At 30.7% G+C, this 19865-nt stretch overlaps 1 protein-coding gene and 1 pseudogene across 1 annotated transcript; both read left to right on the top strand.

Annotated features, from left to right (window-relative positions):
* On the top strand, positions 1–2111 carry LOC132924699 (putative nuclease HARBI1). Its single transcript, XM_060989140.1, has 7 exons — positions 1–79; positions 700–827; positions 924–1120; positions 1184–1328; positions 1398–1533; positions 1619–1774; positions 1843–2111. Exons 1-7 carry the CDS (start codon positions 1–3, stop codon positions 2109–2111), a joined length of 1110 nt encoding a protein of 369 aa, XP_060845123.1.
* Positions 2112–9878: 7767 nt separating this feature from the next.
* Positions 9879–12752, top strand: LOC132924698 (uncharacterized; annotated as a pseudogene).
* Positions 12753–19865: the final 7113 nt, after the last annotated feature.

Genomic DNA, 19865 nt, shown 5'->3' with positions numbered 1-19865 from the left:
ATGATTAGAAATCTTGAAGAGTTGGAACTCGAAGGGAATGAAAATCGACGATTTTATACCGCCGAAAATGCATTGAATGGTAATAACTAGGATGCGGATTTGTATGTATTAAAAATTCAAAAAATGTACATATATATGTATTTAATTTTATTCAAATATGTAATTAAAAATACAAGATATGTAAAAAAAAATGTGTTTATTCTTAACAAAAAAATTTTAAAATGAGTATATTAAAAAAGTACGTAAATATAAATTATACAACACTACATTATATTATTATTTTATTAATATTAATTAGGAATACATTAAAATTAAAAATTAAAAAGTAAAAATTTCAAAGTAATTAGAAAGTATTCATTCATTGGAGTTTGAATCTCAAAATAACAACTCATAATATAAAACGGCGATACATTACTAATTCTGTAAATAGCTCAATATTTAACAAAAATATGTAATATCAGTAAAATATGTAAAAATATGTAATTTAGATTAAATATGTAAAAATATGTAATATCAACCATAGCTTAAAATAATCAGATAGTCCTGTAACATATTTCTGTAAAGGAATCATTCAAATATTATCATTCACGACAAATATGTAAATACATACAAATCCGCACCCTAGTAATAACTGTTAATTTAAATACATTCCTAAAACTATTTTAGTGTAAAACAAACTAACTAATGATATGTATTAAGATTTAAATGATCGTCAGTTTATAAAAGAGTTTAGACTACCTAAACAGAACGTCCAAGATCTTATACATGAACTATCTCCATTTATGATCCATCCTACTAGACGCTCTGCTATTAGTATCGAACGAAAGGTATTTTGAAATATTAAAATAAAATCGATAATAATTTTGTACCTATACACGTCATACAACACATTAAAATAATAACATTTGTACATAAACATATAGGTATTGACTACATTACATTTTTACGCAAGCGGTTCTTACCAGCAAGATATTGGGGAAAATAGAGCTTCTTCGATGAGCCAGTCAGCTGTTAGTCAGTGCATAACAGAAGGTACCGAAGCTCTAAACCAACCGCTAGTTTTTAGTAAACATGTTTATTTTCGTAGAACTATAGAGGAGTTGAACATTGTCAGGCAAAAGTAAATTTTATACTACTATCTAAAAACCACCTAATTAAATTATATTAAATATATATTTTAAAGATTTTACGAAAAGTATAGAATTCCTGGTATAGTAGGAATTGTGGATGGTACGCATATCGCTATTGTACCTCCTAAGAGTGAGGGTATGTATCCGGAGCATATTTACGTAAATCGGAAAAATTATCACTCCATTAACACTCACTTGGTAAGAATAATACTATTACAATTATTAGATACCGAATGTATCAAGTATTTTTCATAAATGTTTTATTAGATTTGCGATTCTAATATGAAAATAATAAATGTCAATGCAAGATATCCGGGTAGTACACATGATGCCTATATTTGGAATAGGAGTAATATTTCTAATACTATGCAGCAACTTCATATAAATGGCTACCATTCATATTGGATGTTAGATATATATACTTACAAGTTAATTTTTATGAATTTTGAATTAAAATTTAAAATTATATACCTAAGTGTTCAATAAAATCATTATAGCAGATTCTGGTTATGCTCTAAGGCCGTGGATGATAACTCCTTTACACGATCCACAACCAAACACACCAGAAGCTGATTTTAACAAATGGTTTTTAAAAACAAGGAGTCTTATTGAAAGATGTAACGGGGTATTAAAAATGCGATTTCGTTAAAATAAATTATAAAATCGTACCTATTTTACGTAAGCCGTTAAATAATTTTTAACATTTTTTTCAGCTGTTTGTTAAAACATCGAGTTTTACACTACGAGCCTTTAAAAGCTTCTAAAATAATTAATACGTGTGTAGTCTTGCATAATATATGCATCGATAACAATGTTTCCGATGACGACATAATTTGTGAAGATGATATGATTTTTGACGAAGACGATCTAGGAGTTATTCCTAATGTAAATAACGAACAAATGCGAGCTATAAATTCCTTGTTGGTTGCTGGTCGAGACATGCAGAGAACCATAATCCAACAATATTTCACATGCTATTAACATATTAATCATATTTTAGAATATTTTGTTTTATTACTTCTTAATTTTAGGTAGGTATAATAGAATAGAATAGAAGAAAACATTAAGTATTTATTTATTTAAATGCATAACAATACTATTTAAGTTTTCTGCCAGTTTGCTTTGCAAAGCCAAGCTTGCAGAATAATATTTTTGATTGTTTTCAATTTCAATTTCTTTTAGTTTCAATTTTCTTTCATAATAACTCTCCTTCAGTTTTACCAATTGTTCGCTAACATTGCCCAAGTGTGTAGTCGCTTCTACCGTTTTATTTAATCTCTGATTTTTATTCGACTTCAATTCACTATTAAAATAATTTATATTAATATAAATTGTGTACATTTTATCTATTAATTAAGTATTATATAATTATATGCTTACTAAAAGCTAATTAGTCTTAAGTATTATAATTTGTTATGTAAAAAAAACCAAAACTAGCGAAGCTTCAAGCTAGCCTATATAATTGTAAAATAGTATTATTACCCATTATTATTATTATTAACTGCTTATATATATACATATATTTTTAGCTAAATTATTAAAATATACGTTTATTAACCTGTTTTTTTTTTCGACGCTAATATCAAATATCGGTGAACTTTTTTCAATGACGATCGGAATTTCATTAAATAATCTAAAAATAAAAAAAAATAAAGAAATTGTGACAGAGAGAAATATATAGGTATCAGTGCCGCAATAACCGGGTGTGTTGCGTGTGTCAAACATACGGGCCCAGGGCCCCAACCTATAATGGGGGGCCCAATGATAAAAATTTAAAAGTATGTAGAAAGAAAGAAAGTAAAAAGATTTTGTTATAATAATATAATAATAATTAATAATGATTGAACAATAGATTGATTTTGTCTTGTACAACACAATGTTATCGTATATTAACGTTTCTTTTGCGGCCCGTATAACCGAAATTAAAATTAGTTTGGTTGCAATTGATTAAAGCGCGTCATGCGAAGGAACGCGTATTTTGACCGGCCTATATAGTATGAGTGTGTGACGCATCTCAATTATTGGTGTTTATTTTTGTTATGTGGCACGCGGAAAAACCGCGATCGGGCTAGCTTTTATATTGCACGACGACGACGCTCGTTGAAAATGCGGGATCTTCGTCAGTCGATGTTTTATATTCGGTCAATAGACAATAAGTTATCCATTTATTTATTTTTATTTACGTCTACAATAAATCATAAAAAGAAAAAAAACACCAATTACAGTGTAATATTTTAAAAACCAATCAGAAGATAAATTATTTTTTTGAAAGCAGTCAACATAACAATGGTAAGTACAAAATTATTTTATGAATAAATATTGTTGACTAGCAAGATGTTAAATTAGAGATGACTGAGATTTTGTTATTTAATCTAAGTATTTATTAACAATTTGATTGCAATATTCATACCTATATCATGGTCCGTGAGACTCTTTTTGAAATCTCACACAGTTAAAATTTTAAACTCTATTATTAGTTTTTCAAAAAAAATTTTTAAAATTATGGGATACTTTCCATGTTTACTTCAAAAATGTACATATTATACAATTTTAGCTCATAAATGTAAATTTTTCATTGGTCTTTATACTTTTAAACCGTGTGATCCCGTATAGCATGGGTGACCAAACTTTTTTTGGCCCTAAAAATAAATTCTAACATGACCGACTTTAAAATTATCCGCGATCGACTGTTTGGCTGTCTCTGTCGTATAGGGTCTCATACTCTCATTTTCATAGCACAGTAAATTAAATTTTGGTCGGTTTATAAATATATATTAATCAGGGATTCCAATTACAAAATGTAATTGTAAATACAAATACAAATTAAAGAGTCATTTCTTGGTTTTTATTTACTATCCCATCATGGTGCAGCAAATTATATAGAACTTTTAAAAAATACATTAATGAGATTGGATTTAAATATTATGAAATGTCGCGGTCAAGGATATGATGGAGCAGCAGTGATGAGTGGTTCAATAACAGGCGTTCAAAAACAAATTTGTGATATTGTACCTAACGCTACATTTGTTCATTGCTGTTCCCATAATATAAATTTAGTTTTATGTGATGCTGCTAAAAGTACTAGAAAAATACAATCATTTTTTGATACTGTGCAAGACATCTACAATTTTTTAGCTCAAGTTCGCCAAGATGGGCTCAGCTAGCCTTTGGTGAAGAGTACGGGATAAAAATAAATAAAATAACTTTAAAAAAAGTGTGTCCTACTCGATGGGAAGCAAGACATAATGCTTTATTTTCAGGCGGTCCCACACGACTGGTGTACTTGGCCAATGTTGGTCACTGGTGGCCAGTGACCAGCCGTGTGGGAAGTTGAGCTGGTACAAATGTTGGTCACTGGCTGTTTCCCGTCGATTGTCGGTAAATGGTGCACAAGTCAAAGAACGGCCAGTGATTATGATGTGCATTGGTGACAGTTCCCACATGACTTGGCAAGTGACTGGCCGACTACTGGGCTTTGATATCAAATATTTCGCTAATTTAATAAAGAATAATAATATTTAAATTATTTAAAAACGTTTGAATTGAAGATTTGATAATGATAATGTTTATTATGTTTCAATGTGTGTAATAAATTTTATAATAATATGTTCCTTAATTATAATTGTACCTATATAGATTATTATTATACATACGTACCTACATGGCTACATAGATATTACCTATGTTATGTGGGTATTAATTTAATTTTTAAAAATGTTGACTTAAATAATATTTACCTGCAGTACCTATAGTATAATTTGTCCATAGATCATAGTCATATTTTATAAAATTATTTTGGGAGTATTTACAAAATATTTCCGGTTTCAAAATTATCCAAATACCTATAGTATATTTATTTATAGCATTAAATATTAATATGTTAAACAAAATTAACTCACGGAGAAATAATAATTTAGTATACGTTTATATTTTGTCCAAAACGTGTGTATTGTGCAGTACACATTTATATAATCTAGTTACGAATGTTAATACTTAATATTATAATTTAATTAAAATGGATTGGTCGAATGAGTTGACGATGGAATTTTTGGATGCGTACGAAAAAGAAAGTGTGATATGGAATCCTAAAAACAAATCTCATAGCAATCGAAATCTTGTAAACGATGCATGGAAAAGGATTCAACAAGGACTCAGTGCACCATATGATATAGCAACTTTAAAAAAAAAAAAAGAATCTCTGATGTCAACATTTCGGCCGTTGCATCAAAAGGTCAATGAGAGTATGCGAAACGGTACTGCTCCAGACAATGTTTTCAAACCAAATTGGTTTGCTTATAATAAGATGGACATGTTTTTAAGAGACGTCTATGAAAAAAGAACCACAATTAACACAGAGGTATGTATATATTTTATAACTATTTTATTTAACAATATTGATCCTGTCATGGTAACTCACCATTTGTTATAAAATAATTTGCGAATTCGTCCCTAATATGTTTTGCCTCGATCGACGATTTCCTAGCGACTCTACGTATTGGCAATAATGATGAAATGTCCCCTATTTCACAGACATTTCTACACCGTACAAAACTCCAGAATCCAGAAAAAATAAAAAGAAAAAAATGGAGAAGATGATATTGAGAGGTGTATGTCAGAAGCTTTTGAAATTGTGAAATCGGTGGTAGAAAAACCAGCTAAAGATGATTGTGCCCTATACACAGATTTACTTGCAGCTAAATTAAGACGATTTGATGAAAGAACTCGTATAATTCTAATGAACGAGATTGATAATTTATATTAACATCATACTAAACCGTATCAAGCCATACACAAGGGAAATAATAGGGGAATATCAGGCAGGTTTTATGTCAGGGAAATCTACAGTGGATCAAATTCATACAATAAAACAAATAGTAGAGAAAAGTCACGAGTTCGACATAGATGTGCACCTACTATTTGTGGATTTCAAACAAGCATATGACTCCGTAAATCGAGGTAGATTATGGAAAGCAATGACCCAACTCGGAATCCCTACAAAATTGGTGAGATTGATAAAGATATGTGTGCAAAAGTCCAAGTGTATAGTTAAGTTCAACGGAGAAATATCTGAAGATTTCTCAGTTGAAACAGGTCTTAGACAAGGAGATGCGTTATCCCCCACATTATTTAACATAGCCTTAGAATCAGTAGTGAGAGAAGTACTTGATGATGTCACGGGCCTAAGAATTGGAGGAGGACACCAAATCACACTAGCTGCGTATGCTGATGACATAATAATTATGGGAGAAACCGAAGAGGACCTAAAACGGTCGGCAGAAAAACTAATGAGTAAGGGAAAAGAGATTGGACTACAAGTTAATGAAGGAAAAACGAAATACTTAATAGTATCACGTAGAGAACAAGTACAAAATTCGTTAGTAGTCGGTGGATGTACCTTCGAAAGGGTAACAAACTTTAAATACCTTGGAGTAGATAATAACCAACAAGCAAACAGCCATGATGAGATTAAAAGGAGAATAACTGCAGGAAATAAGAGCTATTTTGGGCTCCTACCTATATTTAAATCAAGATCAATCTCTAAAAATACAAAAATAAGACTATATAAAGTACTCATTAGACCTATAGTATTGTATGCTTGTGGAGCATGGGCATCAACAAAGTCGGACGAGAAAAGATTACTACTATTTGAAAGGAAAATACTGCGGAGAATTTATGGACCCAAAAGAAACGGGGGAAATTTATATGAACGAAGAACTAATGCAGAATTAAGGGCAATGTTCAACGAGCCAAACATAGTGGGAATACTTAAAAGCAGACGAATAAGCTGGGCCGGGCATGTATGGAGAGCGGAGGGCCAAACAGTACATAATGTCACAATGTGGAAACCAAATAAGAAACGACCGATAGGGAGGCCAAGACAGCGATGGACAGACCGAGTTAAAGAAGACCTCAAGCTCCTGGGGATTAGAGAGGGAGAACAACTGGCGAAGAACAGAGAATTGTGGAGAGGTGTAGTAGAAGCGGCGATGGACCTTCAAGGCCCGGAATAAGCCAAAAAAAAAAAAAAAACAATAAAACAATTAATTATATATTATTGTATAGGGGAACCCGGGGAAGAATGGGATACTTAATGCTTAACATCGATTTTCCAGTATTCTACTTTATTTAAGGCTCCCAATTCTCAATCAATAAATGTTTAATAGTATAAATATCAATTCACTTTAATGATCAAACGAATAACTCAAATATATTTTACTTTATTATTAATAATACAAAAAAAATAATTTGCCCCACTCTGCCCCTACCTCGGGGTAGAATGGTGTGTACATTTTAACATTTGAACATAATATTTTTTTGAACAGAAATACTTATTCATTTACTTTTTTTTGAACAATATTTACATGTATGGGTTGCTTCATCGTCGCTCTCAACTCCTGCACAAGAGTTGTGGGACCACTTCCTACATTTTAGACTACTAATCCATCCTTCATTAGACTTTGAATATAGTTTTTTACAATACAGACACCTGGCGTCCGGATCATCTTCACTTGAAGTTGAATTTTCTTTCTCTCTTTGAACTTTTCTTTTCTTTTTTGTTGCAGGTTTAAATAATTGTCTCTTCGTTAACTTGTTTTTTTCTTTGGTTTTCTTTTCTTTTTCTTCTTTATTTTTTTTGGCTGTTTCCAAAGATATTTGCAAGTCGTTGTTATAAGGCGATTCCGTTAAAATAGCTGTTTTACCTCTCTTTCATGAATTTCTTTTTTCTGTTTGTTTAATTTTAGGAATAGGTACAATATTTCAGGTGATTCAATCGGAAATGTACTTTTTTATTAAGAAGCAAAGGTAATCACTGCGGCTCATTCAAAACAACTGTAACTTGTTCAGTGGTATCCGAGTTCAAATGTTGATAGTTTTCGTTTTAATTTACTCCAGCATCTTTTTCATTTGACAAAGTAGTCGGTACAATGTCAGTTACAATCGATGGCAAAAAATCTTCATCACTAAAAACATTATTGTTCGGAGGCCATATTCCAGTTGCTTCAAAACCTTTCATTGCTGTTTTCATGAATGCAGCATGTATGAAAGCTGCACCAAATAATGATGAGATGTTTCCTTTAAGTAACTACTTTGCCCGGATTACAACGGAGCCATTTTCTAACTTCATCTTCATAGTATGTGCTCAATGGTTTCATGAATGATAAGTCACATGGCTGCAATTTATGCGAACAATGGGGAGGAAAGCATAATAAAACAACACCATTTTCTCTAGCTGCATTAATAACGGGAAGATTTTTAGTATGTGAAGAATGACCATCAAAAAGTAATAGAACTGGATCTTCTTTTGTTGCCCTCGAAAATGCAATAAATGTCATAAACCATTTAAAAAAAAGCTCAGAAGTAATCCATCCTGTTTCATGACATTCAACCCACGATTCAGATGGTAATCCCGTAGAAAAATGTGGTTGATTTTTTTTTCTCGGTAAAATTAACATTGGAGTGACATATGCGCCACTAGCTGAAAAGCATATTACTGCAGTAACCGTTTCTCCACGTTCAGCTGATGTTAAAATACCAACCTGTCGTTTCCCTTTAGTAGCTAATACTTTTGACTGTCCTTTTGGATTTACTGTGATACCAGTTTCATCGCAATTGTATATTTTATTCGCGTTCAGCTTATATTTATCAATGCAACCAGTTAATAAATTGAAGAACTGAGTATAAGCTACTTTATTAAAACCCATAGCGCGAGCACCAGATGTGGCTTCAGGTTTTCTTATGCTCAAATCTGGGTGTCTTAATAAAAAACTATTCATCCAATCCTGACCAGCCATTCTATCAGCCTGATTAAAACGGTGAGAACAACCATTTATTTCGGCTAGCTGGAAAGCCAATTTACGAAAATCTATCATCGTTAAACCAAAAAGTCTTTTTTCCATAGACTTCAAATAATCAACTAATTCTAATTCCTGCTGTTCATTAAAAACACATTTATATTTTCCGCTAGTTTTATCAATTACGAAATCGGGATTTTCTTTTTTCTTTTTTACATACCGCTCCAATGTTGTCTTTGGAACTGCAAATTGCTGAGCAGCTTTTTTTAAACCCATTTGTTTATTAAGTACAACAGAAATTGCTTTATCCATACTTTCGGTTGACCATGTTTGCCTCTCCGTCTTTCGCACGTAATTACGTACCATTTCACTAAATAAAGACAAACACAAATTATGAATACAGCAATTATTGCTATAAATAATTTAAAACCGTAAAAAAAAAAATAATGGGGCGGAATGGGATATTACATATTTATACCTCATTCTGCCTCGATATGCTATTTATATCTTAACTACGATTTTTTTCCAAAAATGCGATTATTTTACATAAACAAGAATAACAATCTAACAATAGTGTGTTATATGGTATGTTTATAACAAAAATCAGGTTATTGAATAATATTAAATTCCACTTACCTGCAGTTAAAAATCGAAGAATGTTATAAGCGATCAACACAAAACAATGAATTGTTAATAACTGAAAAAGTGTGTGGGTTTTGATTGTGATAACGTTATTATAATAACATGGAGGTAAAAGATTATTATTTCAGGCGGGACGAACCGATACGAAACGTTACGTATTGAAAAATAGCTGATATCCCGTTTTGCCTTGCGTCCCATTCTGCCACGGGTTCCCCTATTTGTAAGTTTACATTGATAAATGTGAAAATTGTTTTTAATCTTAATATTATTGTATAACTTTAAACTTGTCCTCTACACAGTGGACATCTGTAATATGGTCCATATAGCATGGAGCCATAATAGAATAGCTTGTAAAGCAAGACTAACAGAGAACTTGACGTAATCCTAGTAAAACAATTAAAGTTGGCGGCGAAAATATACATATTATGTAGCATTGTCACTCAACTATAGACACCGTGCAGACATACACTAGCGCTCCCGGTTGTGTACGCATGCAATTTTTGTATGATAATTTTATATGGATATTGTATTATGGTATATTATTATTAATAACTAAAACAATTTTAAATACCAATTTCTAATTATTTGTATATATTCACTCTGTATTTCTGTTCATTTTTATTTATTACCTATCTATTTGTTGTTTAAAATGAGTAAAATCTGCTGTGTTTTTAATTGTAGTAACACATAAAAACACTACAAATGTTAAGTTTTATAATTTTCCAAATAAGCCTTACCAGAGTGAATTAAAGAAACTATGGATTTATGCAGTTAAACGTTTAGAGTAAGCTAAATAAAAGTATAATGTATTTGTTTGTGGATAATATATTAAAATTGAACTCTTTAAATCTGGTTTTAGCAATAATGGTCAATTGTGGTACCCTAAACCTCATTCTGTTATTTGCAGTGAACATTTTGTTGGTAATCAACGCTCAAATGACTCTATGAATTCACACCAAACCTGCAACCTCAGACACGTTACGACGCATACGACCAAATTTGACTCTGTAAAACTTATAAAATATTCATTCCACTCGCGTTTTTGTTACCGAGAGGTTGTATTTTTCACAATGTTCAAATATTTTTCCAATTCTGATTTGGCAATGGTGGCTATATTGTTAGATGAAGAGGAAGCTCAAGAAATAGAAATGGCTAAATAAATATTAAAAAAACGAAAAATTGAAGGAAAATATGCAACATTATGTAAACAGCTGGAAGACCACGAAGATAAATTTTTTAAATATTTTCACATGACTAAATATCAGTTTAATGTTTTATTTTTGAAAATCAAGGACAAGATCACTAAACAGAATACACCATTTAGGGAATCAATTCCACCTAAGGAAAAACTGGCAGTGTGCTTAAGGTTGGTACACTTTAATATATTTTTAAATTAATTTGTATTTTATACTTAAATAGTTACTATTAGTAGGTACTAACTTACTATATTACTATATAATTGTTAATAAAATAAGAAAAAAAGTCGGAATTATCTGTACTAAAAAATAAAAATTTACAAAATAAATGTGTGAATTTTTACAAAATGTGTTGAGTAAAAATCAAAAATATTTTTGCAAAGGTAATGCAATTAGCTTAAATGTTTTCGTATTTTAGTACATCATTATTCATTAGTAATACAATCATTAATCAATAGGTACTAAAATTATTCAGCCATATATTTTGAAAATATATTAGATTAAAAATTGTATTTTTATAGAGCTATTTTCAAATCAAAAGTTTTGCGACTTATATTATTTCAAAAGTATTTAAAATACGTATTTGAATACTTGAAAAGATAAGTATTTAAGTACAAATACAAAAATTTTAAAAAGTATTTACAGATACTCTTAAATACTTTTTACTTTTTTTTTAATGTGTTTTACCCTTTTACCTTGGCCTACTGACCTTATCCATATAGGATACGGATACCTAGTATAGGCCACTAAAAATATTACAATATACCTACCTACTAAAACACACAAAAAAAAATTTACAATTTCAGATTTGTATTCTTTTATTTAAATTTGGTGCCTCTGTAAATAAAGTAAGACGAAAAAAGTATTTAAAAATAGTATTTGATTTTAAATACAGATACTTCCAAAAAAGTATTCAAATACTGCGCCCAAGTACTTTTTTCAAATGTACCTATTTAGAATACGTATTTGAGTACTTAAAAAGTATTTGAATACTTTTACTCAAGTACTTTACAAGACTGTCTGTAGTACATGGTTTAAGATTCTTAATAGAGAAAACAACTTAACATAAAAATAATTTAGGTAAATGATTTTTTTTTAGGTTTTTAGCAACCGGTGATTCTTACCAAACAATTTCTTTCAGTTTCCGATTAGGTCATTCTACTGTTCAATCTATTGTGTTAGAAGTTTGTGAAGCTATTATTTCAATTATGAAAGAAGAGACTATGCCCACCCTTAAAAAAGAAGATTGGGAACGAATAGCCAATGAATTTTGGGAAATATGGAATTTCCCGAATTGCATTGGGGCACTGGATGGCAAGCACATGGTAATTGAAGCACCCCCTAACAGCGGATCATTGTAATTCAACTATAAAAAAACATTTTCCATTGTATTACTTGCACTAGTAGATGCCCAGTATAAGTTCATTGCTGTGGATATTGGAGCCTATGGGAAAAACAGCGATGGTGGTATTTTGTCACATTCGAATATGGGAAAAGCTCTCGAAAAAAACAAAATGAATATACCAAGTGATCGTGAACTTCCTGGGACAAATGAGAAACTTCCGTATGTTATTATAGGTGATGAGGCATTCCCACTGAAAATTTATTTATTAAGACCATACCCAAGTCCCCAAATATACGAAGATGAGCAAAAAAAAGTATTCAACGAACGGCTTTCAAGGGCGAGAAAAGTTGTTGAAGATGCTTTTGGACAAATTACTGCCAAGTTCCGTATTTACTGTAGACGTCTTAAAGCGTTACCTCAAAACGCTGACAAAATTGTTATGACTACTTGCATTCTTCATAACTTTATAAAAAAAGATGGACCAGAAACTCAAAATCATGAACTGCCATTAAATTCGACAAGTTTACCTAGTCATATAAGGTCATTCCCTCGACAAGGAGGCAGTGCACAAAAACGCGCATTCGAATACCGAGATAAATATAAAACATTTTTTTGTTCTCCAGCTGGACAATTACATTGGAAATAATTTTTTTATAAATTTATACTGTAATTTTATTGTTTTGTTTCATAAATTACGTACCTAATTATATTATTAACATTAGTTAGTTTAACAATTTATTCTTTGTAATATTATGAGTGAAAAAGTTAATATTATATGATTATTCATCAATACCTAAATAGTTGTGTTATTATTATATTAAATTATGTTTAAAACGTATAGTACCTATGATAAAATTAATTATAATGATCATTGTCTGGTATAAATATTTGAAATACAAAATTGAACAATACAAAATACAAAATTAAACTTTAAAAAGCATAATTTTTAATAAAATAACATAACATTAATAAACAAATATTTAATTATTGCAGTCCTTGCATATTATGTTAATAGAAACTAAAAAAACATTGTACATAAAATACAAATAATAGAAAAAAAAAACCAAAATATTTAGATAAATGCATGTAAAATAAAAATAATAACTTTTATAAACCTTATTATAGTTAAATTTAAAATGTCAAAGAATATATTAATACTTAAAATAAGACACATGTTAATAAAAAACAATGTAGATAATTAAATTAAAATCTTCTGACTGGCACAATATTATGAGAGAGGAATATTATTGTTTACCTTGTGTATGTACTTTATTAAAATAACTGTTGTCAGATGATGTTTCAGACTCGTAATTATATTGTTGACCGTGTGGGAGATGTGGTGTAGATGATGCAAAATGGTGTTGACTGGTACTTGGGATCGGGTACTGATAAGTGTCTCGTTGGTCATGTATTGGTGTATGAGATACAAACTGTGGATTTGGTGTTGTTTGTGGTCGATTACATGATTGTTGGTTGATGTGCTGTAATTCTAGTTCTGAGACAATTGAAAAAATTTTGGATCTCGCTACATGTTGGTGGTATGATGAAAATTGTTTGACCATGGAACACATACTTGAAAAAAATTTATCATTTACATCTAAATTTTTTTCATTTTCTTTAGATTTCGTTTCATTTTCTTTTTGATGTATAATATATTGCATTAACCTTTTTTCTGCCAAGCACTTTTAAATTATTCACCACTGACAGGCCAAGCAATATTTTTTTGGGGAATTTTCACTTTTTTTTTATTCTATTTAATGATTCCCCTGAATTAATAATTATCAGCAAAAAAAAAAATTATTTATTTCCATATTACAACAGCACCTGATTGACCTAAGTTAGGATTACACGAAACAAGACGTGTAGTTTTTCCAGTGTATATAATAAAATCTAAAATATAGTCTGTTTCTACATCACACAAAATAAAAAATTGTATTCCAAACCGATGACGTTTAGTTCTTATGAACTGTTTGAATGAAAGTCTCCCTTTCCATAACACCAAACTCTCATCTATAACAAGATTTTGAAATGGCACCATAGCAGATCTGAAATTATTCTTTATGTCTTGTAATACCATATCAATTTTGAATAAGCGGTCATTTGTGACTTGATTGTTATTATTACAAAAATGAATATAACGCAGAAGTAACTGAAACCGATTTCTACTCATGATTTTTCCAAAAATAGGAGAATAAAGTAGTGGATCTGTAGACCAATATTCTGAATTATCAAGTTTTTTATTTCTAGCCATAAGCATTTGTACTGAAATAAATAAATATAATTCTTCTGATGTAGTGTCATACCATCGTGCATTGCCACATGACATAATATGTGATTCATTGTTTTGCTTATAGTATTCATTTGTTTCATATGCAACTTTGCCCAATAAAAATGGAGTTACGAGGGCTTCAAAAAAATCTAAAATAGTAGAGTTACTGTTCAGTTCAAACTCTTTTTGGATACCACTTTTACTTGGACAAAACTGGTGAACCTTAGGTGGAAATGGTGTACCAGATTTCCATTTAAAATTTGGAGTAAACAGACCTTTGTTATTTTTTTGAGGTACAACTACTTTTGGTTGAAGTGGTGGAATTGAAACTTCAGTTTCTTCTTCAGTATCAGATTGTACATGTAGTGGTGGTGTCGTGGGGGCGGGGTGTATGTTTAGGAACACGGTTTCCATGTCCACGTCGTCTGGTGGACCGACATCCATGTCGCACAGCAGCTCCGCCTCCTTATCCGGTAATACTTCCATATCGACCGGTTTTGGGGAGTCGGTGGCTGGCTGCTCCGTGGCCTCGGCTTGTCCGATAGGCATTGCTACCTCCGGTGCCTTGGCCTCGGGGACAGGTGTGTCGGTCGCCTCCAGCGACCTTGGACGTGTTGCCGGTTGGGAGGTTGGGGGCGCCGGTTTCTCCAGGCGGAATTGTTGGAAGGTGGTGGGGTCGGTAGTCTTCCTCATTTCCCAGAATTCCCGCCTTCGTGCGGTGCTCCGGCGCTGCCGCGAGGTTTTTGGCGCGTTGTCTGTCGGTGGATTGTTTGCGTTTTTTGTTTCCGCTTTTTTCGACGCGGGCGGTAGTACCGATGTTCTCGGTCGTGGGACCGATTAAATTAATTAAATATGTTTATAATTTGTGTTAAATCAACTACAATATTATTCATATAAAATGTATTTTCATTTAAGTTTAAAGGAAAGTAAGAACCTATCATTGGCGGTAAGACAATATCATATGCATTTTGTTTGGTGAGAATAAAGTTTAAAAAATCAGTGTCTACTGACTTTTCCACCTCGTTTAACAAATCTAATAGATATCTCTGACACTCAGTATCAACCTCACTTTGTACTTCTTTTTCAATCATTTTACTGAGAATACAAGGAATTTCTAAGATTTTATACTCATTCACAAGTGCTTTATGACTAATAGTTCTATTAGTTGTATTAATTTCAGATTTAGAAAATTTTTGTTTCTTTCTAGGAAATAGATTTTCAATGGTTCTGCCTTTTTTGTACTTAGCTTCTGCTGATTTTGAAGGCTTTCCCCATTCTTGTTCTGCATTTGTTTTTGATTTACTCTCTTCATTATTTATATTATAAACAAGTGCAGCAATGTGCTTACACTTATTCCCAGCTCCAGCAGGGCATTCACAAAAACAATGTGTTACATTTCTAAAGGGATCTATCTATAAATACCATTTAAGAATTAGAATAGTTAGGTACTTTATTTAATTTGATTTTTGTACCTACTTCAAATGTAACTTTATAAGGTGGCAGAGTGACTGATGTTTGCCTAATAACATAACCGTTGATGGTACTATAACCATTCGGCTGTTGTACTTCAGATACTGTGTACACATGACCACTTTCAAACAACTTAAAGCCCTTATTATTTTTTAATTCATAATTATATATAATGGTTCTAAAACCACAGTTAAAAATTATATCTGGTTGAGTCATTATAAAGAAGAATCTTAAATCTATTTTAGTATGTCTGTAATATAATATGTTCATGTAAGTACCTTAATATATGTATAACAGTAAACAGTAGATACAATTACAATTAAACTTAAAAAGCTAAATTAATCAAATATAAACTGTAATTTATAAACCATTTAATCACCCATTGATATATTTCATAGTGAGTAAGGTGATTACGAAAAATATAACAAAAATAAATAAAAGCTTTTTTAATAATATTATAAATCACTATGGTAAATTATTTAATTATCATACAAAAGTTGCGTGCGTTCACCACTACGGTGCGCTGTTTTCCGGCGGCTGCACTATGTCTATTGGGAATTTGGGATGACTAAAAGATTAAAAGATTATAATTATCAATAATAATTAATCAATAGTTGAGATTAATTTAAATTATAAATAATTACTATTTAGGCCTTCATTATGGATCCAATTTACATGTGTATTTACTGGTTGAATTTGAAGTGGTTGAGGTCGTAGGACACCAAAATTCGGTGTTGCATGTCGTGAACAGACAAGAAACTTCAATACAGAATATCGCCCTTCATTTAGCAGCCTCATTGCCAAATCTAAACGCCTTTGGTTGTCTATTCATACCTGCCGTTGTGGCTCTCTTATTTGTTCGCCATCAGTTACCGCGGAATAGTCAATTAGTAGGTATATCTCTTGAGTATGTAATTAGTCCTTCTGTAAAATTATTAATAGATAATTATTAATTCAATTTAAACAACTTAGTTAAATATTTTATTTGTTGATTCGACATGCACCTTGTTTTCATTTATAGTGTATACCTAACAAAAGAATGAATGTCCACATATTATGCTCATATACAAAACATAAATTTGGTGCAATTTTGAAATTTAATTTATTTTATGTGTAAATCACATATTGCAACATATTATCATATTATCATATTATTGAAATTTTTAGCACATCTAACACTAACAGACCTATCCTTCAAAAGAATCATATCCGACAAGAAAAATGCCCTTCTACTACCATTGAGCTTACCCTTTATTTTATATATATATATTATATATAGGCAACTATATAATATTTTAAATAATTAATTAAATTATTATTACTCAGAAATATCCACGGTTCTGGGTGGTGTCTGTTTCCCATATGCATGCGTAAGTGTTGATGGCTGACTTCCAGTACATTATTGGTGCGCCAAATTGTATCATTCACCGATTACATATCTGCATTAAATCCTATTATTCATAAAAATAATATAATATTTAGCAGGGTTTGTAACCGCTCCCGAAAAAAAAGGGTTATTCACATAAGTCATCTTCCGTATTAAATCGTTTTAACCGGTGTTGTGCAAAAACTCTCTAATGATACATATTATTACAGGTATCTCGTGGAAACACTGTGGCGAGTAAATTAATAAATTGGATTTATTTAATGTATTTTTGAGAGATATGGCAGAAGTTTTTGTATAACATTGACAAAAAAATTTTTAATTATTAATTTTTTACCAGGTATTAATACTACAATAATTATACTATAATATTATGATATATTTTTAAATTATTTATGTGCGGTAGACCGCATACTATATGACAGCTTAAATATACAAATAATTTAGGTTTAAATTCAAATCGTAATATTATTGTTAAATAAGATTATAAACAATTATCTAATTACAGATATTTATTACAGTCGAGCAAAAAAAATTGTTTTTGAGAATGTCACATATCTATTATTTTTTAATGTTTTCATTAGTAGGAAGTGAAGTTAACGCTAAAAAAAGTATACTTTTTTCTTTTTGACTTTTTTTGTTATCAAGCATTTTTTTATTTTACTGTTTTTTTTTTATTAATTAATTAATTAAGTAATTTAATTAATTTGTGTTTAATATTTGTGCATCTTGGTATTTTTCTTGGTTTAAAATAAGCAGTGAATGTAGTTGTTCTTCGTTTTTTTTTTTGTTGCTGTTGTGTTTTGTGCATGTTGTGCATTATATAATGTGTGATGCTACTAAAGATGCCAGCTGCTAGTTTTAAGCTCCATCCAAAAGTTTGATATAACAAGGATATGTTTAGGCCTGTATTGATACACGTCAGGATTATTCGCCATATAAAAAATATTCCTAGTAGGCCCGAAATAAATTCTCCAAAAACCGTAATGTAATAAAATAAAATGATAATAAAATCATAATGTATATATCATTACAGGTATAGGCACGTTGTCGAATTTTAATGGTAGTGGTGTGGAGTAGCGACGAAGGCTGAAAATGATTGCTGTACTTTTTGATGCGTTTAATTGAATATTCTAGTTTTTACACCATTCTGATAATACATAGTGGCTTTGTAGGTTATGAGCAGGGCTCGGAAGTTCTAGCAAATGCATATTTTTATTGGTTGGTCTTGGGACATTCAGAGTAAGATACAAATTTGTTTCAAACTTCCCTAATGTCATATACGAAATTTTATTTTGCTTATTTTTGCATATTTGTGGTTTTTAGTGCTATTTTGCTAATTTTGAGTTTTAAATGATATTTAAAGCATATTTTTTATATAAATAGAAAATACACTAAATTATATTTAAAAAAAAATTTTGAACCAAACACATACGAATACGATACGAATATGCTAACAGAACAAACATAGTACATTTCAGTTACTATTGCTGATCACACCGATTATTCCGTTCGTTTCCAACAATTTAGTTATTTTTAAAATTTTATCAAATGTACTGCAGTTATCGAATTCGTCGTATTTATGTAGGACACAGTTATCGCCGCATTACTTAACTATGAACATACACAATGATTTTATTTTAGTTCTTTGCCGTCATTTGGATGTGTTGTGTGTGCGATTGATCGTGAATTTACTATCGTGTTTCTCGTGTTTTAATTTTGATTTAAAAATGCCTAAAATAAAACAAAGTTTATCAAATCGACTCCAAACTTACGTTAATAAATTTGGTCCCGATATTTTTTCAATTGATTCAAGCGTATTATTTTGTAAAATTTGTGAAATCAAAGTTAATTCTGACAAAAAGTTTAACGTATCACAACATATAAAAAGTGACAAACATATCAAAGGTCTGGCTCGATATGAAAATCAAATAAATCGGAAACAACAGCAGTTATTGACAGCGACAAGTAATAATAGTAAAAAATCGTCATTTAACAAAGATTTGTGTGAGGCTCTTATTTCAGCTAACATTCCTTTAAACAAATTAGAAAATCCAAAATTCAAAACATTTTTGGAAGTATATACAAAAAATGATATTCCGAGTGAATCCACGTTGAGAAAAGGATATGTGGATGATATTTACAATGAGACCATGGATAAAATTAGGAAAGTAATTTCGGACAAAAAAATTTGGGTCAGTATCGATGAGACCACTGATGTACAGGGTCGTTACATTGCAAATGTAATAGTAGGCACTCTTGAGGAAAATAATGCAGGCAATATTTTTTTACTCAATTCGGATGAACTAGAAAAAGCTAACCACTCAACAATCAGCAAACTTTTTGATAGATCGATGAGCATATTATGGCCGGCTGGTATCCAACATGACAATGTACTTTTATTTTTATCTGATGCCGTACCTTACATGGTTAAATCAGGAAAAGTACTAAAAAGTCTTTACTCAAAAATGATTCACGTAACATGTGTTGTGCATGGACTACACAGAGTCGCAGAAGAAGTAAGAAGTCAATTTCCTGTAGTAGATGAAGTTATTTCAAGTGTAAAAAAAATCTTTAGAAAAGCCCCAAGTCGTTTACTTGTATTTAAAACGGAAGCGCCAAACATACCCTTACCT

The sequence above is a fragment of the Rhopalosiphum padi genome, chromosome 3 (assembly GCF_020882245.1).
Source record: "Rhopalosiphum padi isolate XX-2018 chromosome 3, ASM2088224v1, whole genome shotgun sequence".
Lineage (NCBI taxonomy): Eukaryota > Metazoa > Arthropoda > Insecta > Hemiptera > Aphididae > Rhopalosiphum > Rhopalosiphum padi.
This window is presented reverse-complemented; position numbering and strand designations above follow the sequence as displayed.